The sequence below is a fragment of the Leucopleurus acutus genome (genome assembly GCF_964270905.1).
Source record: "Leucopleurus acutus genome assembly, chromosome: 9".
NCBI lineage: Eukaryota > Metazoa > Chordata > Mammalia > Artiodactyla > Delphinidae > Leucopleurus > Leucopleurus acutus.
In genome coordinates this window covers 69,029,302-69,053,557 of record NC_139144.1, presented here as the reverse complement: position 1 = coordinate 69,053,557, position 24,256 = coordinate 69,029,302, and the positions used below count along the sequence as shown (strand labels likewise).

General features: G+C 37.1%; 1 protein-coding gene across 8 annotated transcripts in view; it reads right to left on the bottom strand.

Annotated features, from left to right (window-relative positions):
* Positions 1–24,256, bottom strand: part of DNAJB9 (DnaJ heat shock protein family (Hsp40) member B9) — a 562,457-nt gene that overhangs the window by 465,894 nt on the left and 72,307 nt on the right. The window contains exon 5 of one of the 8 annotated variants that reach the window (XM_082846952.1): positions 23,461–23,572. The exons of the other annotated variants lie outside the window; for them this stretch is intronic. Within the exon in view, the coding sequence (XP_082703078.1) occupies position 23,572 (1 nt within the window). The 3' untranslated portion in view covers positions 23,461–23,571. Of the gene's footprint in view, positions 1–23,460; positions 23,573–24,256 lie in introns of those variants that run through there. 8 annotated transcript variants of the gene reach the window in all.

Sequence of the window (24,256 nt, the reverse complement as noted above, 5' to 3'; positions counted from 1 at the left end):
TTGGAGGGGTGAAGGTAGCATGTAAAACCTATGAACTGGAAGAGGCTCCCTTGAGAATCAGAGTGTCACTGGCTTAAAATAATTTTTCTTCAGGATTACAGACAAACATTCTCAGATGAAAGTTTTCCAAACAATGCAACCATCCCTATTTTACATTTGATATGATGTCATCACAAACCAAGATCTTTCCATTAAAGTGTCAAGACTCAGATTTATACTACAGACATAAAAATAAAAGCTAAATACCGAGGCAAGGAACATTAATGGAAGTTATATACATGAATTAAGGGGAAAGTGCACCTCTGAGTGCTGTTTATGTAAAAGGCTATTTGTAAATTTGAGCTTGCATTTCCTCAGACATTATTTGAAAGTGTTTATATTACTGATGTGCAAGAAACATTTCTCACATTTTAATTATACTGTGGAACAAACTGATTCCAATCAACACATTGAGGACAGTTTTACAGTCCGTGAGCAACAAAGCACTCCCATTCATATAGAGTCCAGATTTTATTCATATAAATATTAACATGTATTTAGTACCTACTATATGCTAGGATCTCTACTAAAACAGGTATTTAGATACTAATCCCTCTCTGCTGCACGTATAATGAGGTTTCCTCCTTTGTGTCCCCAACTCAAAATAAGAACATTTTCTTTTCTTTTTGTTTTTTGACAGCTTAATTTGCACTTTAATGTGTAATACTCGAGGTACAAGAAAATTGCATCTAAGATTGTTGTAAATAAAAGAAATCAGGTCATCAAGGGCTCCAGAGTGAACAGCATCTTCATAACCTCCATGCTTATCGTCTTTGCATTCTGAGTGTAATTTAATAAGATCATCAATTCGAAGAACGGTAATTGCAGCTTCAGTTGCAAATTTCAAACTCTTAACTTTAACTATGGTTGGTTCAAACATCCCTGCCTGTTTGTTGTCTCGGGGTTTACCATTGACCAGGTCAAGACCAATCCTTTTTAGATTTTTGTGTTCTGGGTTAACCTGAGCCTCATGATGAAAAGTTCTTAATTTTGCAACCAGATCTGTGGAGTCTTGGGCAGCATTAACTGCCAGAGTATTAGGAATAACAGGAAGAGATCTTGTAAATTCCACAATAGCAAGCTGTTCCCGGGAGCCCACGCTGGTTGCGTAGTTTTCAAGGTATATGGAAAGGGCTGCTTCTACAGCACCTCCACCCGGAATCACAGATTTTGACTCCAAAACTCTTCACCACACGAAGAGCATCATGTAAAGAGTACGCCATCTGGTCACACATGAAATCATTCGCCCCACGTAAGATGACTGAGGCAGAGGTATGAGCCTTAGTGCTACTTAAAAAGTACTGAAATTCTTAAATCAATGCTTTAATAAGTCCACGTAGAAATTCACTCTAAGTGCCTCGATTAAATCCTGCTTACACAGGACATTTAGACACGGAAGCAATGTCTAGACCATGGAGAAGAGATGAAATGGTTACTTCAGCTCAATTCACAGTGGCCCAACATTATTTTATCCCATGTGTATAACTGCTCGTATCACTGAAAGATTATAGCAGCAAATAAATGGGAAAAAGAACAACATTTTCTATGTGGCAAAGAGAAGCAATAGGTCAGCACAGTGAGGCAAGCAAGGGCCAGGTCATGAAGGATCTTGTGTGTCATACTATATATAACATTGAAAGCTATGAAAAATACAGAACTTTTTAATCTGAGGAGGTATGGGATCAGATTTTCATTTGTAAAATATCGTTCTGGACAAAGTGGAAAGAACGAGGTACAAGTAAGGGCAAGAAGAGGGTTCAAGGTCCCTGTAGTAATAAAGGGCTTGAGTGTGGATGAAGTTTGAATAGGTGCATTGACATAATTTGGTAATCAAATGAGTTTGAGGTAAAGGATTGAAGGCAAGAATAACTCTTTGTTTCCTGGCTTCAGCTCCTAGACAAGAAATGATGCCATTGGCTAAAAGAGGGAATAGAAAAAGAAGCAGGTTACCAGGAGTGGAGACTGACAGATAATGCATTCCGTTCTAAATATGTTGAGTCTGAGGTACCCTGTTGGCAGCCCATGTGAAAATGTCTAGAAAGCTCTAGGAAATGTGTCTAGAGCTCAGAAAAGATATAAAGGGAATACATGAGACTTATGGTGTAGCTGAGCTCCTGCAAGGAGAGTCTCTGGTGGAAGAGATTAATAATGAAAACAATAGTAATGGCCAACCTTTAAAGTGTGCTTCCTATTTGCCGGACCCTGTTCTAAGCCCTTTACATATACTAACTGATCTCTTCCTCACATAAATCCAACCATTATCCCCATTTTGTGGTTTGTAAGACTAAGGCTTAGATAACTGAAGCAACTTGCACAAAGTCACACACAGCTAGTCAGTGCTGGAGCTGGGATATGAACCCAGAACAGACTGTCTCCAGCCTGTGCTCTTAGCCTTTACACAACACAGCCTTCCTAAGAGAGGCTGACCACAGAGGTCACCCTGGACTGCAATGATGTGGGAAGAAGGAAATGATCACTCGAAGAATACTGAGAATAGGACACTATAAAAGGGAATGGGAAGACCAAGGAAGAAATAGTTTTAAGAATTAGGAAGTCTTGAGCCTCCCTGGTGGCCCAGTGGTTGAGAGTCCACCTGCCGATGCAGGGGACATGGGTTCGTGCCCCGGTCTGGGAGGATGCCACATGCTGCGGAGCGGCTGGGCCCGTGAGCCATGGCTGCTAAAAAAAAGAATTAGGAAGTCTTCAGGAAAGGCAAACACTAAAGATATCATTAGTACATATCATTTCTTCGTATCGGAAGAGAAAAAAATATTTTTTTCTGAAAAGAAAGCAAATAAACCTTGTAAGTAATCTAGTAATAATGTTGCAAACATTTCTTCTGAAATTATAAAGGGTTTCTGCCCTGCTGACCACATAAACATGAGGAGGTCAGGCAAGGAGTATGAATTTCAAAGTACAAATATATGCTATTTAAAATAAAGGTTCCTGGGGCTTCCCTGGTGGCGCAGTGGTTGGGAGTCCGCCTGCCGATGCAGGGGACGCGGGTTCGTGCCCCGGTCCGGGAAGATCCCACATGCCGCGGAGCGGCTGGGCCCATGAGCCATGGCCGCTGAGCCTGCACGTCCGGAGCCTGTGCTCCGCAACGGGAGAGGCCACAACAGTGAGAGGCCTGCGTACCGCAAAAATAAAATAAAATAAAATAAAAAATAAAGGTTCCTTTTCTATAGTTACTTAGAGTTCAGCTCTGCCTCTTCGTAGGTAAAGGCCACTGAAAACCAAGATGATTCGTCCTGCTGAGACATCTTGCCCAAAGGAGACAGTGAGATTAGTGAGGGCACTTCCCAGTAAGAATACAAGACCCAATCTGGCCAGCACGGACTCCCCACTGCCACTGCCAAAGAAATGAAAAGAGGAAGCAGAGAAAAGACAGCTTTGCAATCTGTCCTTGAAAGAGTCACAATCAGATCAAAAACAAAAATCCTTAAAGCCTTTAGATGTGCTCATTGAAGCTGTTGATGCATCATAAACCTTGACATATCATGCATATTCCAAGACTCTGCAAATAACTGAGCATTCCTAAATCTAATCTCTCATCCCAAAAGAAAACTGAAAAGTCAAACTTGAGAAAGCCTATCCTTTTCTTATTTTCAGCTGGGGAAATGCAGTAAAATATTCTGCTCTGAAAAGTTAGGAATTGGTATTTCATTAGCACCATTCTACTTCAATAGCAATATATCTCCCTCTTGTGGATTTTTAAGATATTTCCACCCAGCAGAGTCCCTTCCAACTTGCAACCCTCACTTAATCACTAAGTTGCATTGTATAACTATAAGCATAAATAAAAGATAGGATACTCTGCCATATCCCCCTACTAACTGAAGTACTAAGTAGAATACATACCCTGGCAACTCACATTCATTCTTCTTCTGGAAATGAAGTAGCTGTTAACAAACATCATGAATCAAATATTTATTAAGCTATTATCAAAAGCATGGACACAGGGCACTTGAAAATGCAGAGCTTGTTTCTGGAAAAATTTACAACCTAAAAATAAGACCAAACAGCTGGCTGGAAATTGTGTGTCAGTTGCTCTGATAGACTTGTCCTAGGACAGCTACTGAGGTAGAAATTCCCACCTGCGACCAGGATTGCCAAATGCCTAGATTCTAGAAGACTATTGTCCTGGGTGAAGTGTGCTGAAGTACTGTGACTATAAAACTGATATTTTCTCCTATATGCACAAAAGGTCAATATAAGAATTAAATTTCATCTCTCTTTACAGATATAACACCACCACACAGAAACACCACAGAGTTCTTTCTCAAAATTTTGCAGTATCTAAGCCTACTTTTTCTAACCTTCCTTCCTTCCTTTCTCTCTTTCTTCCTTCCTTCCTTTCCCTTCTTTCCTTCCTCCCTCCCTCCCTCTCTCTTTTCCCTTTTTCTTTTCTTCCTTTCTTTCTTTCTTCCTTCCTTTCTTTCTTTCCCTTTCTTTCCTTCTTTCTCTTTCTTTCTTTCTTCTTTCTTTCTTTCTCTTTCTTCCTTCCTTCCTTTCTTCCTTCCTTCCTCTTCCTTCCTTCCTTCCTTTCTCTCTCTCTCTCTCTCTCTCTCTTTCTTTTTTTCTTTCCTTTCTTTCCTGTTTCAGAAAAGAAAGTATCATTTCCTCCCAAGAGAAACCCTTTTACCATTCTTCTCAGCTCCATGCTCAGGTCTCTTTCATCTCCCCCAGTCCCACCCCCACCCCCTGGTGATCCTTCTTTGAACTATGAAGTCCACCAGAATTGTTCACATTAGAATTAAGTACCACCCTCTATTTCTCCATTCACTAATGAATCAACAGCACCAACAACGCCTCGTATATAGCAAATATCAACATTTTTTTCATTTTTGTATGTAAATTTTTTACTTGAAATATACTTTGCATGCCATAAAATTCACCCTTTTAAAGTGCACAATGAGGCTTTTAGTATACTCAGAGTTGAATGATAGTGGTACAATCATCACCACTATCAATACATTTCTCACTTTTTTTTCTGCTTTATTGAGGTATAATTGACAAAACTATAATACATTTAAAGATGATGCTTTGATACATATACCTTGTAAAATGATCCCCACCAATGAGTTAAATCTATCACCTCACATATTTATCTTTTTTTTTCGTGAGAACACTTAAGTTCCACTCTTATCAAATTTCAATCATACAATACAGTATTGTCAACTATAGTCACCATTATATATTAGATCCTCAGATCTTATTTCTCTTCTAACTGAAAGTTTATACCCTTTTACTAGCCTCTTTCTCTTTCCCTCACCCCTGTCTCCTGACAGCTGCCATTCTACTCTTTGTTTCTCTGAGTTCAACTTTCTTTTTTTAAAAAATTCCATATATAAATAATGTCTTCCTCTATCTGGCTATTTCATTTACCATAATTCCCTCCAGATTCATCCATGTTGTTGCAACTGGCAAGATTTCCTTCTTTTAAGGCTGAATAATACTCCATTCTATATTTATACTACATATCCTTTATTCATTCTTTCATCGACAGACACGTTGTTTCTGCACCTTGGCCATTGTGAATAATGCTGCAGTGAACATGGGAGTATAGATATCTCTTCAAGAAAATGATTTTGTTTCCTTTGGATATACAATTGACCCTTGAACACCACAGGTTTGAACTGCTAGGGTGCACTTATACAAGGATTTTTTCTCAATAGTAAATACCACAGTACTACACGATCCAAAGTTGATTGAATCCATGGATGAAGAATCATGGATACAGAAGAACCAACTATAAGTTACACTTGGATTTTCAACTGGGCAGAGGGTCAGTGCCACCAAACTCTATGTTGTTCAAGGGTCAACTGTATACCCAGAAGTGGGATTGCTGGATCATATGATAATTCTATCTTAAATTTTTTGAAGAACCTCCATACTGTTTTTCATAGTGGTTGTACCAGTTTACATTCCCACCAACACCAGTTCCCCATCCAGGATTTCCTTTTCTTCACATCCTCATCAGCATTTGTTATTTGTATCTTTTTGATAGTAGACATCCTAACAGGTGTGAGATGATATCTCATGGTTTTGATTTGCATTTCCTTGATGATTAGTGATGTTGACTACCTTTTCATCTACCTGTTGCCATTTGTATGTCTTCTCTAGGAAAATATCTGTTCAGGTCCTTTGCCCTTTTTTTAAATTGGGTTATTTGATTTTTTGCTATTGAGTTGTATGAGTACCTTGTATATTTTGGACATTAACCCCTTATTGTTTTTTTAATTTATTTTTTATATAGCAGGTTCTTATTAGTCATCCATTTTATACATATTAGTGTATATATGTCAATACCAATCTCCCAGTTCATCCTACCACGACCCCCCCCACTTTCCCCCTAACCACTTATTGTATATGTGGTTTGAAAATGTTTTTTCCCATTCCATTGTTTACCTTTTCATTCTGTTGATGGTTTCCTTTGCTGTACAGAAGTTTTTAATTGCATGTAGTCCTACTTGTTTATTTTTCCTTTTGCTGCCTTTGCTTTTGGTGTCAAATCCAAAAACTCACTGCAAGACCCAGATCCAGGAGATTACACCTTACGTTATTTCTAGGAGTTTTATGGCTACAGGTCTTACATTCAAGCCTTTAATCCATTTTGAGTTGATTTTTGTGTATGGTGTAAGATAGGGGTCCAGTTTCATTCATTTGTGTGTGGATATCCAGTTTTCCCAACACCATTTAATGAACAGAATATTCTTTACCAACAGTATATTCTTGGCTCCTTTGTCATAAATTAATTGACTATATATGAGTGGGTTATTCTCGGTTCTCTATTCTGTTTCATTGATCTGTCTGTTTTGTTTTTTTTTTTTGCGGTACACAGGCCTCTCACTGCTGTGGCCTCTCCCGTTGCGGAGAACAGGCTCCGGACGTGCAGGCTCAGCGGCCATGGCTCACGGGCCCAGCTGCTCTGCGGGGCACGATCCCGTGTCCCCTGCATCAGCAGGTGGACTCTTAACCACTGCGCCACCAGGGAAGCCCTGTGTGTCTGTTTTTATGTCACTACCATACTGTCTTGATTACAATAGCTTTGTAATATAGTTTGAGAGTGGGAAGTGTGATGCCTCCAGCTTTGCCTTCTTTCTCAAGATTTCTTGACTATTCAGGCTCTTTTGTGGTTTCATATAAATTTTAGGGTTATTTTTTCTATTTCTGTGAAAAATGCCATTGGTATTTTTCTTTTGTTCTCCATCTCTATAACTTTGTTATTTCAAGAATACTATATATATAGAATCATTCAGAGTGATTATCCATTGGAATTTTAACAGGCATTGTATTGTGTCTGTAGATTGCTTTGGGTAGTATGGCATTTTAACAATATTAATTCTCCCATTCCATGAGCATGGAATGTTTGTTCATTTATTTGTGTCTTCTTCAATGTCTTTTATCAGTATTTTATAATTTTTAGTGAATAGATCTTCCATCCCCTTGCTTAAATTTATTCCTAAGTATTTTATTCTTTTTAATTCTGTTGTAAATGGGATTTATTTTTTTAATTTCTCTTTCCTATAATTCATTGTTAGTGTATAGAAAAGCAACTGATTTTTATATGCTGATTTTGTATCTTGCAAATTTACTGAATGTGTTTATTAGTTCTAATAGTTTTTGGTGGCATCTTTAGGGTTTTCTATATATAATATTATGTCATCTGCAAACACAGAAAATTTTACTTCTTTTGTTCTGAGTTGGATGCCTGTTATTTCATTTTCTTGCCTAATTGCTCTGGCTAGGACTTCCAGTGCTATGTTGAATAAAAATGGCAAGAGTGGGCATTCTTGTCTTGTACTTGATCTTAGAGGAAATGCTTTCAGCTTTCCATCGTTGAGTATGATGTTTGCTATAGGTTTCTTATGTACGTCCTTTAATATGTTAAGCTATGCTAGCACTATACCCATTTTGTTGAGAGTTTTATCATAAATGAATACTGAATTTTGTCAAAATCTTTTTCTGCATCTACTGAGATGATCATATAATTTTTATACTTCATTTTGTTAATGTGGTGTATTGCATTAATTGATTTGTGGATGTTGAACCATCCTTGAAACCAGGAATACAGCTCATTTGGTCAGAGTGTATGATCCTTTTAATGTACTATTGAATTCTGTTTGCAAATTTTTTTCAAGTATTTATGTTCGTCAGGGATATTGGTCTGTAGTTTTCTTTTCTTGTAATGTCATTGTCTGGTTTTTGTACCAGGGTAATGCTAGCCTTGTAAAATGAGTTTAGAAGTGTCCCTTCCTAGTTTTTGGAAGAGTCTGAGAAATTAATTCTTCTTTAAGTGTTTCGTAGAATTCACAGGTAAAGACATCTAGTCCTAGACTATTCAATTTCCTCACTAGCAATTAGTCTGTTCAGATTTTCTTTTTCTTCCTGGTTATTAGTAGGTTGTATATTTCTAAGAATGTATCCATTTCTTCTAGGTTGTCCAATTTGTTAGCATATAATTAATTGTTCATAGTAGTCTCTCATGATCCTTTGTATTTGTGTGGTATCAGATGTGATGTCTCCTCTTTTCTTTCTAATTTTATTTATTTGAGGCTTCTCTCTTTTTTTCTTGGTAAGTCTACCTAAAGGTTTGTTCATTTTATCTTTTAAAGGAACCGCTCTTAGCTTTATTGATCTTTTCTAGTCTCTATTTCATTTATTTCAACTCTGATATTTGTTATTTCCTTCCTACTACTAACTTTGGGCTTGGTTTGCTCTTCTTTTTCAAGTTTCTTGAAGATTAAAGTTCAGTTGTTTATTTGAGATTTTTCTTTTTCTTTATGTAGGCATTTATCCCTATAAACTTCCTCTTAGAAATATTTTTCCTGCATCCCATAAGTTTTGATATGTTATGTTTTCATTTTCATTTGTCTCAAGATATTTTTTGGTTTCTTTTTTGATTTCTTCTTTGACCCATTGACTTTCAGAGCTAGGTGATTTGGCAGGCTATTCTTTGGGTGGCAGCCTTAAAAGCTGGGGTGCTAGATGTGTGGTCCAAACATCACTCCTTGGGGAGAAGCTGGGAGTTAGGGATTCACTCCTGATTGCGTGGCACTGTCCCAATGGTGGGATTTATGGCAAGAGTGTGTATCAGCTTTTCCTACCCATTTCTATGTGGGCATTTTCTCAGTCACTCAATATGAAGAAGTCACTCCCCTAGTTTCTGGATTTCTCTCAAAGGGAATTAATTGCTCCTTATGTCACTGTATATTCAGTAGGTCCATGGGAGAAGTAAAATTCAGGAAGCATATTAAGAAGGAAAAAGAAACCAAAATTAGATTTTGAATGAAAAAGGAGAGAGTGGAGTCAAGGGCAAACTATAATAACTCTGTTATTCTAAGCCACAAAGCTTTGTGGTAATTTGTTACAACAGTAAGAAACTAATACATCACTTTTCATTATTTAATGTGACTTTTTTAATGTGGATGGTCTTCTTGGCAATTTGAAATAATCCAGTGGTCATTTCCAATGGTGGATGAGAAGCAATTTAAGCAACTTAGAGTTAGAAAACAAATGACAAATAAAGTAATAAAAGATTTTGATATTATTTTATTTTAAATCACCCCAAAAGTATTTACATAGTATAATGGCTAATTTTATGTGTCAGTTTGACTGGGTCACAGGGTACCCAGATTAAAATTATTCCTGGGTGTGTTTGTGAGGGTGTTTCTGGATTACATGAGCATTTGTATTGGCAGTGGACTCAATAAAGTGGATTGCCCTCCCCAGTGTGGGTACACATGGTGCAGTGGTTGACAGCCTGAATAGGACAAAAATCAGACAACTGGAATCACATTATTGCTTTCCCGGGTGTCCAGCTTACAGATAGCAGATAATGGAACATAGCCTACATAATTGCATAAGCAAGCAAATTCCTCATAATCAATCTCTCTCTCTCTCTCTCTCCCTCTCTCTCTCTCTCTCTCACACACACACACACACACACACACCCCACATATATACAAACTTTAGGCAAAACTAGATAATCTCAGTGATAACCTTCCTATGCACTTTGACCCTTCTATCTTATTCAACTAGATGTTGTCTTTTGACTGAAAACACAATGTACACTGCTAAATTAGAAAATTCTATAGGTTTTATGATGATAACTTCATTCACTTAATCAAGCATATAAAGACAAACTATGTGAATTACCACACAAGATACATTTTAATTTGCTAGTTCTAAAAATATGTGTGAGCTCTCAGTGGTAATTTGAAAAATTTGCTAGTTCTAAAAATATGTGTGAACCTAATTTATATCAAATAAAGCTATGACAAAATTTTACTACTTAATAGAAACTATATTATATATTATAATGTTTTCACCTGAAAAATAAAATTACACAAAACAACCTATGCCCATTACAACACAGTTTGTTATTGCTGTGATCTAAATGTTTGTGTCCTCCCATGTTGAAATCCCAATGCCCATGGTAGTGGTGTTGGGAGGTGGGAACTTTAGGAAGTGCTTAGGTCATGAAAATGGAGGCGCCTTCGTGAACGGAATTAATGCTCTTATGAGTGACTCCAGAGAGGTACCTCTCCCCTTCCACCACATGAAGGTACAATGAGAGGTCTGCAACTCAAAAGAGGGCCCTTGCCTGATGATACTGGCACCTTACCACTGAACTTCCAGTTTCCAGAACTGTAAGCAATAAATTTGTGTTGTTTATAATCTACCCAGTCTGCAGGATTTTGTTATAGCAGCCTAAAGGGACTAAGACAATTATGTTCTATTCTCTTGCTAGTGGTCATTTTGTCTCCATTTGATATCCAGAAGAAATCAAACTGTGATGTCGTTTCCCTCAGGAAAAGCAAAGGAACAAATGAATGAGGTATTTACAACCTCTACCCCAAGACTCCAAACTAAAGGATGCTGTTGATGAACTGAAATGTATTTCATTTTTAAATACAGTAGAGTGGTGCTCTCAACGTGTAGAGGTATAATTATTCGAGAATCTCAACGTAGAGGGGCACAAGTGCCAAGGAGCTATGGTTTATTATCTTTCCACACTTTGTTTGTCTAAAATGTGGGATTCCCGAAAAGATTTATACTATTTCCCGACAGCCCCTAAGCATAAAATTAATAAAGAAGGTAAAAGAAAATATGCCACAGAGATTCAGAGCTGATTAATATAAGCCATGCCCGTCCGTCATTCTCTGGAAGCCAATTAAGCAAAGTACTAAAATGTAAAACTTTAACACCATAAATAAAAGTTGGTGAAAAGTTTAAATTCTATCATAAAATTACCCAGTGAAAGTAAAGTAGCTGTAAAAGCATACCTTATAAAAATAAGGTATATTTATGCCCCGATTGCTAAAAAAAATAAAGGGAATTTTTATTGTGAAACAGCCAAAATGACCTCATCAATCTTTTCTAGCTTTCCACTGGGGGAAAGAGGATTTTGCACCATGAGGCATGTAAAATTAATCTTCTTCAAGCCTATTATTCTGCAGGATCTTATGAAAAACCCCATGAAGAGAATCTTAAAAATAAAGATGGACAACTCACCAGATTACAGAAACAGAAGGAAGGGGATAGATGGCCTGAATTTGTTCTTTTCATATTAAATAGTTTGGGCACATTTTCTATCCTCTATGAAATTTGAGTTCAAACAGTGTCACACCCAACCGTCTTCCCACACAGTAAATAAGGAAATGGATAGATTGATAGTTAAGTTAGATAAACTAGTCCTATAACTCTGTCTTGTATGCATGTTCTCAATACCTGCTTTTTGTTGTTTTTTTTAAAAAAACTCAGCTATCAAACGCTTGGCTACTGAGCCATGGGTTTTATGACATAATCAGGAAAAAATTCATTATGATGAGAGAAAAAGAGTCCCATGTTCTAAACCTAAAGACCCTGAAAACCAAGCCCTAGTCAACTGATTATGCCAGGTGATTCTAACATTAGATACTACCTCAGTCACATACACCACTTCACCCTAATTCCATGCCCTGGAGCCCTACAAGCATCAGATAAAACCACTCTTCCTCCACTTCTATACTATCCTTGACATGAAGAGGAAGATCTCCAAATTAATGTGCTATGAGTAAAAATCAACTCTCATCCTTCATTACACCAACTCTCATCATCTATCTGCCTTGTGACTCAGACATACCTTTATTCCTGATTTGTTGATCACCTCATAAAGCCTAGCCCCTCTCCTTACCTAGAAATGCCTTCATCCCTGGGCTCTTCTTATTAGATAGCTGTGTACTTACCCTTTTATGAACTTATCTCCAACCCATCCCCAAATCCCCCTGGAACCCAAAATCAATCACCAGCAAAATCCCTTGTATCACTAATATCCTGAACTTGACCTGGCTCTCCCCCCAAGCTATGGTTACTCTTCAACTCCTCAGAATATCAACCCACTACCCCTCCTTGTTGCAATTATACACAGACCTGGGTCCTTCCCCACTCCTTGAAGAATTAAGCTTCTAACTCACTGTCAATTCCAGCACTCTACTTGTCATTATTCTTGGTGATTTCAATATTCCCCTGATGATCCTTCTAATCCATTTGAGCTCATCTTCAATGATCTTCTCTCCCACCTAACCCAGTCACCTTCTCATTACCAGTAACAGCAATTCCCCCATAAGTTCAACATCAAGCATCCCACTCTCCCACAACCATCTCTTGTCCTTCCAGATCTTTCCTCTAATATCCCATTCCCAACAAGGACCTATCACTTTTTCCCCACATCCTATTCATATATTTAATATTCTCCTTATGTACTGATAGTTTAGAATCCACAGTCCATTATTTCTCTCTTGCATAAAACCTCAACTCTCTTGTCGTCTTCTTACCTCATAGGCCTCGCATGGTAAAACTCTAATCATACTTAAAGCCAACTCGCCACCTGCTCTGTCCTGGCACCCATGAAGCTGAATGTGGCTGGAGAAAAACAATCTGCTGTATCCTTAAGTCATGATCACTGATCTCAAAGAGACCGTTAGTGCCGTCCAGTGAATGGACTCCAGTGAATGGACTCCGTATCTCTACTCCACTCAGTTACCTCTACTTTCACCTCAAAACTCTAGCACCTCCTCACCTTCACTCTCAGCTTTGCTTCCTATATCTCTGAGAGAAGAACAGCTCTAGAAACTACTGCCACCACCTTCACCCATGCAGCTACACTTATTCCACCTTCCTTTCTGTTACCATAGGTGAATTTTCCATGCCTTCATCTAGAGCCAGCTACACTACAGTACCCAAGCTCAGCCAAGCCCAGCAGAGCTCACAAGTCAAATCTGACCTACAAGTCCATTAGAAAGAAATATATGCTTGTTGTTGAAAGCCACTAGATTTTGGGGTTTTCTTATGCAGAATTACTGTGGCAAAAACCTGAAGGTAATTTCATATACAGCACCAATATCATGTAGAAAGATTTCTACAACCCTTTATCCATGATTTATTTTGCCATATCTCAAAAAGGGTTTTATCCTTTCTTTAGTATCCAACTAACACTATCGCTCTTTCTTCTTTAGTTATAACTTCTTGAAGCAACAGACTATCTGTATTTGTCTCCTTTTGTTCATTCCCACATGCTGTAACCCCTGCAATTAGGTTTACATCTTGACATTATAGAGACCATTTTCTCAAGTGTCACTCATTTCTTTACCAAAGGGGCAGATACGATGCAGAGTTGGGTCAGCAGCAGTCATGAGGACTGAATCCATCGGTAAGTGACAAGTAAAGAACTGGGTTGATATGGGGCAGAGAATGTAAAGCAATTTGAAAAGCTATTTGTTCAATCTATTGAGGCTTTTATTTTTTTTAAATAAAACCCCTCCCTTTTAATTTTTATTTAAAAAGTCAAGATACTTCATCCACTGGATGAGTAATCAATCTCAGTTTTCTCAAAAACTAGTTTGGCAATTTTTTGTAATGCCACTTAACTTCTGTGATATTTTCACTCATAAATTTAGAAAGCTAAGCAGCATGGTTTTTAAGCAGGAATCTGGCAATTTTTCAAAATTCACATAACCAATGGACCCCCTACTCTTCCATTCAATTTTGATACAACCCTTTAGAGTAGAGTAAGATTTGGGCAGCCTGAAAATACTCTAGAATTGATTTCTTATCTTCTCAAGCCACGTTGCCCGTCCCTTGACATGCATGCACACTGATCATTCAAGACCATGAGGCAGATGTTCCCCAACATCCCCTCAAATATGTAATAGGTATATTCATCGCCTATAGATTGTGGTCTGAACACATTAACTGAAATGATGTTTTGTGTCTCTGATGCAATCTGTCTATGCCATCTAATGAATGTAAGCTTTCTTTTTCTTCTTTCACAATACCCATAAAAGGGCTAGATGTTAATAGTTTTTATATTAATTTACCTTCCCACACCCCCAAAACGCCATATATGCAAGGATTTATGGGCCAAGAAAGCAACTTTGCAGTGACATATATTAATTTCTTCATATAACCCAGAGCATAGAGGCTAAGAATTTAAAAACTAGTGTGAGTTTGGGAGTTGTATATTTTAGATATGAATTTTTCCCACCATGTAAACATTTGAAATAATACATCCAATAATTGGATGTTCCCTCTTTTCATTATCTCTCTATTCTGAAAAATATGGTTATATGTTTTAATTTAATTTGAATTTTTAGGATATTAATGCATTTCTTTTATTCATTTTATCTTTAGCCATTTCAATATGAATTCACATACACACACATGTACCCAACTTCTAAAAATCTAATACTCCTGCTACACAGACAGACATCAAGCAGTTTCCAAGGGAACACTGCTTCAAGGCAATGATCCTATTAAAAAGATCCTTCTGAGAACAAATATCCATTCCCTGCAATTGCATTCAGAAAAATTAAATTAGAGCCACTCCTCTTGAAATGAAGAGAACAATCCTGTGCTTAACCATCACAGGGTAACAGAGAATGTTCCTCTTAAAAGCATAATTATTCTACAGGGTGGCAGTACCGGTATGGACCATTAGCTCTGACAGTGAAAAGCTCCCAATTCCTCTCCAATTGAAAAGTTGCTTGAGATGACAAGAGATCTACAAATCATGATTATCTTAAAATCAGAGAATTAGGCCATGTTACTGAAAGGGCCCTCCAGAGATCTGATGCCCAAGACCTCTGGCTCAGGCAGGGAGCATAGCCAGAAACTAGACTAGTTGAGTAGTCTTCAAAGGGTGCTACTTGCCTAGAATTAACCATCAGAGCACTAGAATACCTCTTAAAATAGATATTTTTCGCATTGCTCTCATTACAAAACAATAAAATTTAGAAAACATAGAAAAGCACATAGAAGAAACAAAAATCAACCATACTCCTACCCCCCAGAGAACGAATGCTAACATTTTGGGACATTTTTCTAAACTTATTCTGTGGCTTTATTTTTCCTTTTATAAAGACTCTAATGGGACCATAACATACACATTATTTTATGATGTACTTTTTTCACAGACTACTTAGTTGTAAATATTATCTCCATATTACTAACTAGTCTAATAGTGATTTTGAATGGCTGCAGTGAATTCCAAATTACCAAACTAGAATTTACTTAACAAATACTCATTTGGGGACACTTAGATTGTTTCTGATTTTTCAGTCTTCACTAATAGGGTACTAGACACCCTGAAAAAAACGTTTTAATGTACAAGATATATAATTTCCACATGACAAATTCCTAGAAGGACAATTGCTAGATTCTAGAATATAAGTGTGTTAAGATTTTTGATACACTTTCCAAAGGATTCCTCAGAAAGGTAATAACAATTGAAAGTCTACCATCAGTGTGAGAATGGACACCGGAAATGGCACTGGAATCCTCAGGCAAGATCCACTCAGGACAGTTACATGCGTTCATAGTAATGACAGGTGGGATTCTGCCACCTATTTAAGGCCAGAAATTGATTCACTGAGAACTACTAGATTCACACGAAAAAGTAAGAATTAAGTAAGTTTACTAATAATGTTAATTTATGAATACTTCTAAGCATCTGTGGATGCTTCACAGAGAAAAATGAGCAGCAAGTTCTAGTTCCTCCTCAAAAATAGAAATACTGAGCCATAGCTAAAGGAGTGGTCTCTCTTTGGTTTGGTCTGGAAAGTTCTTCCTGATTTAGCAGAGCATTCTGTTAGTACTTAGCATCATTCTTTTCTCATACATCTCTATGACAGGATACAAGTACCCTTAAAGTACCCTTGATTCTCAGAGAGCATAACTCAATCAGCTACAAATCCCATACAGGTATATAAAGATAGAAACCTTGCCAATTTCTAAACACTGGGGAGTAGTGAAGTGTGTAAGAAACGGGAGTAAAGTAGTTCAAATTCATTTTTTTATCATGGAAGATAGATTATATTTCTATTACAGAGGTACTTACTTTTTGAAAACTTTTTCTTTTAGGTCAGTTTTAGGTTTATATCAAATTCTTTTGGATTTTTTACTTAGACAGTCATACCATTTGTGAACAACGTCTTCCTTCCCAGTCTGTATACCTTTCTTGCTTTATTGTTGTAGCCAGGACTTCCAGTATGGTGTTGAAAAGGAGTGGTGAGAGGGGACATCCTTACCTTGTACCTGACCTTAGTGGGAAAACTATGAGTTTCTCACCAGTAAATATGATGTTGGCTGAAGGCTTTTGTAGATAGTCTTTACCAAGTGGAGAAAGTTCCTCCCTACTCGTAGTTTACTGAGTGTTTTTTGTCATGAATGGGTGTTGGATTTTGTCAAATGCTTTTCTTGCATCTATTAATATGATCATGTGATTTTTTGTTTTTAGTCTGTTGAGGTGATGGACTACATTGATTTTTGAATATTGAACCAGGCTTGCATACATGGGATAAATCCCAATTTGTCATCATGTATAATTATTTGCGTACATTGTTAGATTCAGTTGCTAATATTTTGTTAAGGATTATTGCATCTATGTTCACGAGAGATACTGCTCTGCAGTTTGTTTGCTTATTCTGCTTTCATGTAATGAGCTAGGAAGTAGTCCCTCTGCTTCTGTCTTCTGAAAGAGATTATAGAGAATTGGTATAATTTCTTCCTTAAATGTCTGGTAGAATTTGCCAGTTAACCCATCTGGGCCTGGTGCTTTCTGTTTTGGAAGGTTATTAATTATTGATTTATTTCTTTAATAGATGTAGGCCTATTTAGATCATCTATTTCTTCTTGTGTAAGTTTTAGCAGATTGTGTCTTTTAAGGAAGGAATTGGTCCATTTAATCTAGATTATCAAATTTGTGAGCGAAGAGTTGTTCATAGTAATTTTTATTATCTTTTTTATTATCATTTTAATTTCCATGGGATCTGTAGTCATGTCCCCTCTTTCATTTCTGGTATTAGTAATGCATGTCCTTTTTTTTCATAGACTGGCTAGAGGCTTATCAATTTTATTCATCTTTTCTAAGAACCAGCTTTTGGTTTGATTTTCTCTATTGATTTCTCATTTTCAAATTTATTTATGCTTTAACTCTTTTTTTTTTTTTTTCTGCTTATTTCGGGTTTATTTTGGTCTTCTTTTTCCAGTTTCCTGAGGTGAAAACTTAGATTAATGATTTTAAATTTTTCTTCTTTTCTAATATAAGTATTCACTGCTATAAATTTTGCTCTAAGCATTGCTTTCACAGCATCCCACATGTTTTGATAAGTTCATTTTCATTTCAAACTCATTTTTAAAACCATCCTGACAGTCAAGCAAAATAAATTGAGGGGAAAATTTCACTCATGGACCTCCAGATTGAAACACTGCTTTAAAAAAAACAAAACAAAACAAAAAAACTATTCTAGATTATTCTCAGTCTCTCTTTAATGATTTTTCAAAGTATGCTTTGGGCAGCAAACATTTATTGAAGGATTTTTTTTTTTTTTTTTTTGCGGTACGTGGGCCTCTCACTGTTGTGGCCTCTCCCGTTGCGGAGCGCAGGCTCCGGACGCACAGGCTCAGCGGCCATGGCTCACGGGCCCAGCTGCTGCGCGGCATGTGGGATCTTCCCGGAACGGGGCACGAACCCGTGTCCTCTGCATCGGCAGGCGGACTCTCTACCACTGGCGCCACCAGGGAAGTTCCTTGAAGGATTTTTTAATGAATGATTGATTTAGTGTGCTCTTTAAAAAGAAATATTCAGACTAAACCTGTGATATTTCATTTATTAACACTGAAATAGGGTTGCTTTCTATTTATCTGCCTCTGTCTTGTGTTGTCTGTGTTCTGCCTTGCTATGGCAGTTTTGTGCTCTCCATATCCTAGCAATGGAAAATTGTTGCAAATTTATTTTAATAATAATAATATTATTAGTTAATATTTACTGAGTACTTAATGGATTCAGGTCAACTGACCCAATTTCAGCTGAAAAGGCATTTCCCCATTACCCACCTCCCCATAGTGGTTCTGAAGATGTTCCTTTTAACCATTTTACCCACAAAAATATATAAAGTCTACCCTTATTGTAAGAATGAGGTCACTCAGAACGAGGTTACACTTGTCTCCTTAGTCACAAAGTCTCCCAAAACAAGTAAGAGCGTGGACAAGGAAGGAAGGGAAGCATGGGAAAGGAAATGCGATGGGTGACCCTTACAAAGTTTAATTTTGTGTTGGTGAGGCTGATGTCCCAAGAGAGGAGAACTCTATTTAAGCCTAATGCTTTTGTGGGGTTGGTAAATTTATTGAACTCACAGGCTGAAACAGTCTCAAGAGGGCTGTTTATTCAGAGGAGACATATTAATCTATTAGGCTAATGCTTTAACATAAAAGCCTGGACTTACTACATCAGCTTCAGTGACCCAAGTGATTTTACGCATTTGAATAAAATAAATTTTGGTGTGAGCAATATAAAAACAAACAAACAAAAAAACAAACGAGCATCAAATGCCGTGTGTGTGTGTGTGTGTGTGTGTGTGTGTGTGTGTGTGTGTGTGTGTGTGTGTTCCATCTATTGGGTTAAATTCCTAACCTTGGCCTTTGTATTAATTTGAAAATCATAAAATCTTCCATACTCTGAAACATGTATTTGATCTGAAAAAGAAATTGCAACCGAAAGCCTGTGCTTATCTGGACAAAATGAAAGTTTTCTGAATGTGTTTAGGGGGGAAATGCTGCATAAAAGAAAAGATAAATTGTGAGAGCTTGGGTCTCTAAAAATAAGGAAATAAAATTATATCTTAATTATAATTAGAAAGACTTGAATAGTACTGACATGTGAGTATACCATTTGTGTTTTCAGTGAAGTTTGCTCCTTAAATATGTTGAAATATAATTTTCACTAAATCTTAATAAATCATTTATGGCAGATGTTAAGTGTATCAGTATAACAGGATCATGCAAAGAAGTTAGTAAATTCGATCCTACTAATAGCATAAGGCAAAACAAATGTGCGTGATTAACAGTGACAGTTTGAGAGAATAGCTCTAAGCAATTTAAAGACCCAGGAACCAAAAGGATCAAAAGAAACAAGTTACTTTCATTGGGTGAATAGAAGTAACTTTAAAATTAGGATTGTTATAAGATGCTACTTTAAATGAGCTACAGGAAAGGAATGAATAAGGACCTATTTTATTCTCAAAAAGCCTATTCTGTCTAGGTTGTTGGAGAACCAATTATTCTCAGGAGTTCGTCAAATAAATGCCTCTGAGCCTGTCTCAAGCTAAAAAATTACATACAAGCATTTAGCATGTATTAGTTTGACCCTGTGAACTGACCTCATTCATGAGATTTCAACAGAGTTGTTGAAAAATACTTCAACATACTAGCATACCTTAATTGAACATGGCACATTTTATAGCAAAGGGTATAATGTGGGAAATTGCATGAAAACGAGAGTGAAAAAAGAAATTAATCTAATGCCGCTCCATATGCCAGTACCATTCCAGAATTTAACAAGAAACACAAACCATATAACCACTAAATTCTGGTTTCATTGATCCAAATCCCCTCCAAGTTATCCAACCAACCCAACCACTTGTCTTGTTTTAAATATTTACAAACACAGCTTTTATCTGGATTATCAATTGCTAATTGTCATATTAATAACGGAAAATTAAAATTCAACACTGAAACAGACGGCCTCCCTTCCACTTCACTCCAACCTTTATCTTATTGAAAACGCTCCTAAAAGCCAAAAACTATTAATCAGTTGGATGGGTTTTACAATATGTTTGTTACGTCTCAAGATGGGGTGTCAGTGAAAGCTTTTCTTAGTGAGAGGCAATTTCGATATGGAAAAAGTTCACAATGTATTTCATAATCAACATTTGCCTAAACATTTGGCAATTTGCCTAAAATATTTTCTCTCTTTTTCCATGAAAAAATGGAATCTCTTACTCTTTGATGTTTTATTAACTGTTAATCTGGTGAATATTTATTCAATACTCAATGAAAATGTAAATCATACATTTAAAACAAATATTTGAGAACATCTCTTTATGGCCTGTCTAAGATTTGGATCTGCATGACTATTGCCTTCTCTTTCCATTCTGAGACCCCCTTCTGATCTCCATGTCTCCCTGACAAAATGGGCACTATGATTCTGTCTGGGGTTCAGACACTTTCCCAATTAATTCATCCTCATCTATTCATACACTGTATGACTGAAGGCCAATAAAAGCCTTTCCAACCTAAAAACATTACATACTATAATTCTAAAAAACTGTAACAAAGATATAAATACAAGTTTGATTCTTGTAAGCCTATTTATAGATTTTACAGCACTGCTTTATTTTAATATATATATTCATCTTCCATGCACATAAAATTTAATAGTCATTATTTCCATGCAAAAGGTAATCAAAAATAAAGTAATTGTCAGCAAAGCACTTTAGACTCAATAGGTAAATTATAAATATTTTAGTCATATTATTTAGGTAAATAACAGTAATGTCAATTTTTCTTTTCTTTCTTTCTTTTTTTTTTTTTTTTGCAGTACGCGGGCCTCTCACTGTTGCGGCCTCTCCCGTGGCGGAGCACAGGCTCCGGATGTGCAGGCTCAGCGGCCATGGCTCAGGGGCCTAGCCGCTCCGCGGCATGTGGGATCTTCCCGGACCAGGGCACGAACCCGTGTCCCCTGAATCGGCAAGCGGACTCTCAACAACTGTGCCACCAGGGAAGCCCTCAATTTTTATTTTCTTAAAATAAATTTATTCTGTGTATTTTCTTTAACCAGAAACAATAAGAAGTATTTTAATAAGATAAATATGTGTCTATGTTATTTATATGAGCAAGGTTTTGTTTCCTTTCATTAACCGATTACATTTCAGCAGGGAAAACATTAAAATTAGGATAGCCAGCTCAATTCAGCTGTCACCTTATTATTTATTGGTATACGAAGATTCAGCCAGGATAAAGTGCTTTTCTGCTTTTTCAAATCGTAAACCATTTCTCGTTTGCAAATAGTTTAGCAAATAGAAACCATTCTTTCTATACCTGTAGAAGGAATTCTGTTAAAAGCTTCATTCTGTCTACAGCACTCCTATGATAGCTTTCTTGGAAAAACCACAAATAAGACAGAACTTTGAGATGGAATTTTGCCTCTAAGAACCAAGGCAGGCCTTAGTTTTGGTGCTAGAGATCCTCAATCCTGAAACTCAAGCAGATGAACCCCTTCTGGCAAGTTTTGCCCCTCCCCAGGCTGTGGGTCACCTCTGGACAGAGTTTTGCTCTGAACTGATGCATTGATCCTAGTAGAACTCTGGATATATTTTTTCCACCGTAGCAACCAGGAGAAAGGGAGATTCTCAATAACAGGCAGCGCAGGATACAAGAGGTCAAAACCAGAGACATAGTGCTGAGCACGAGGTGGGGAGGTGAATGAGAAGCTGTGCCTAGGAAGATAAGTCATACACCAAAAGCGTGAAGGATAAGGCCCAAGTCAGGATATGGCACCTCAAATGGATGAAGGCAAGAGGTTCAGGATGAAAACCACGACCAGTACATGGGTGACACCAGCTATGTGACATAACAATGGGCTTTATGGTGAATAGGACCCTGTAAGACTGAACAGAAGTTTTAGTTTCTATTCTGTAGGCAATAGGAATCTATCTAAAATCCTGAGCAGGAACCTGACATGATCTGACATGTAGTTTAGAAGTTCCTCTCTAGTGTCAGTGTGATAGCCTGGAGCAATATAAGGCTGAAGGTAGCAAGAACATTAGGAAACAAGAAATGACAAAGGTGTAAATGAGGGCACTAGAAGAGGGGTATGTTTGGAAGATATTCAGAGAATAGAATGATAGCAATTGGTAACCAATTGCCTGCTGGATCTGGGTGGGGTTTAAAATGGTATTTTTTATATTATTCCCAGGTCTGGCTTGGTGAAATGTGGGGATGGTAGTTCTAGGAAAGACAGGAAAATTCAGAAAGAAGGGGAGATTTTTGAGTAAAAATAATGAGGTCATTTTTAAAGGTTATGTTAAGCAAAGTAAAAGTATCCAGACCAAAACAAAGAGACACCACTCCTTTAGTACCACTCTGGCTTGGTATTCCCATTCTTGAGGAGGAATGAGAATTTATAGGCAGAATCTCACTGTAGAGTGTTCACAGATGCTTGGCAATATTCATTAAGCAACATTCTTAGTCTACCTTGCTTATTTTTAAATTTTTACTGTAAATCTAGTATTTCTCAGTGAATCAACTTCTGGCCTTTTAAGCAGAATCCCTTCATGACTATGTAGAAGTATAACAGGTATAACTGTCCTAGGTGGAGCTTGCCGAAAGAAATGGAACTTTCCATTTCTGGTATCTATTCTCACACACTGATGGTGGACTTTTCATTGTTATTACCTTTCTGAGGAATACTCTGACAGAGTGTACCAAAAGTCTTAACATACTTATATTCTATGATCTAGCATTTCTATAAATTTGCCCTAAGGAAACTATCACAAATGTGCACAAAGACTTATGTATGAGACTATCTAGCACACTATTAGTTCTAAGAGTCAAGAATCTAAGGACTATCCAATGGAATTGTTTTGTAACCAATTGGAAATAGCTTATCCCCTACTAGTCCAGTTTCCCCCATTCGAATGGGCATACTTGATCTGCAGATCCTAGTCTCTTCCATCCTCCCCTAACCTAGATCCTATTCTTGCCCTCATGTTGCCTTCTGTCTGTTTCATGTCTGATCCACTCTGACTCTAAATCTGCACTCTAAATTTTACCTGTCCTCCATTCAGTCCTCACAACTCTCTTCTTCTCTAGGTAATAGACAGTTAATCTGATACTCGAGTGCAGGTAACGATACAGGTAGAACACCAAAACCACTGTATGCTTCTCCACTATTCCGCAAGATGATATGTTTATTTTAGCACTAATCTCTTGAACCCATGCCCTGTGTTTCTTGTGTTCGTGAAGGAGCAATTACAAGGATGGGAATTCCAAACAAAGCAGAAGACAGAAATGCAATGGCAACTGAGTCAGGTAAATAGTCTAGGAAATGGGGAGTGCTGGTATCCCTCTTTCATCTGGTCATTTACTCCATTCTACAACTGGGTCCATCCTGGTCTCTGATCCACTGGAAGGCTGCTTATATACTGCTTTTCTGGAAAGTTAAAATAAGTCAATATTTCCAACAGATACTTATCATGCAAAACGTTGTGTCATTCCTGAAATAGATAGAAGTCATTATTACAGATCGATACTTATTGAGTATATGAATACAGCCAATACCTTCTTTAGCAGTTAATGACTAATGGTCAGTTCAAGAACTGAGAACACTAACAAGAAATTTAGCTTTAGGTAGTTAAACTATTAAGATGTATTATAAAATTTTCTAAACTATACTGTCCTAAATGCTGTACTTCTCAAACTCACAGAGCCACCCAGGGAGCTGCAGCAAATTCACAAGGGTGCCACGGGATATTTTAATTTTCAAAGGAAGCACAGCAACATCTGTCAGACACCACACAAAAAACAGCTCTGAGATAGTTCAGTTTCAACATGTACATTCCTTTTGATGTCATTTTTTTCCCAGTTTTATTGAGATATAATTAACATATAACTGTATTATTTTTAGGTGTACAACATAATGATTTGGTATATGTATATATTGCAATGATGTCATATCTTTGTGAAACATTTTCATCAGTTGTTGTGATAAAAATCGAGAACTAAACAAAAATCAATGCCGAACAAGAAATGAGAGCAGTAGGTCCATTTTACTCCATGGTTTGAGAATTTGTGCAGTGGCATAATCATACACATACTAATAGTAAATAACTATGGG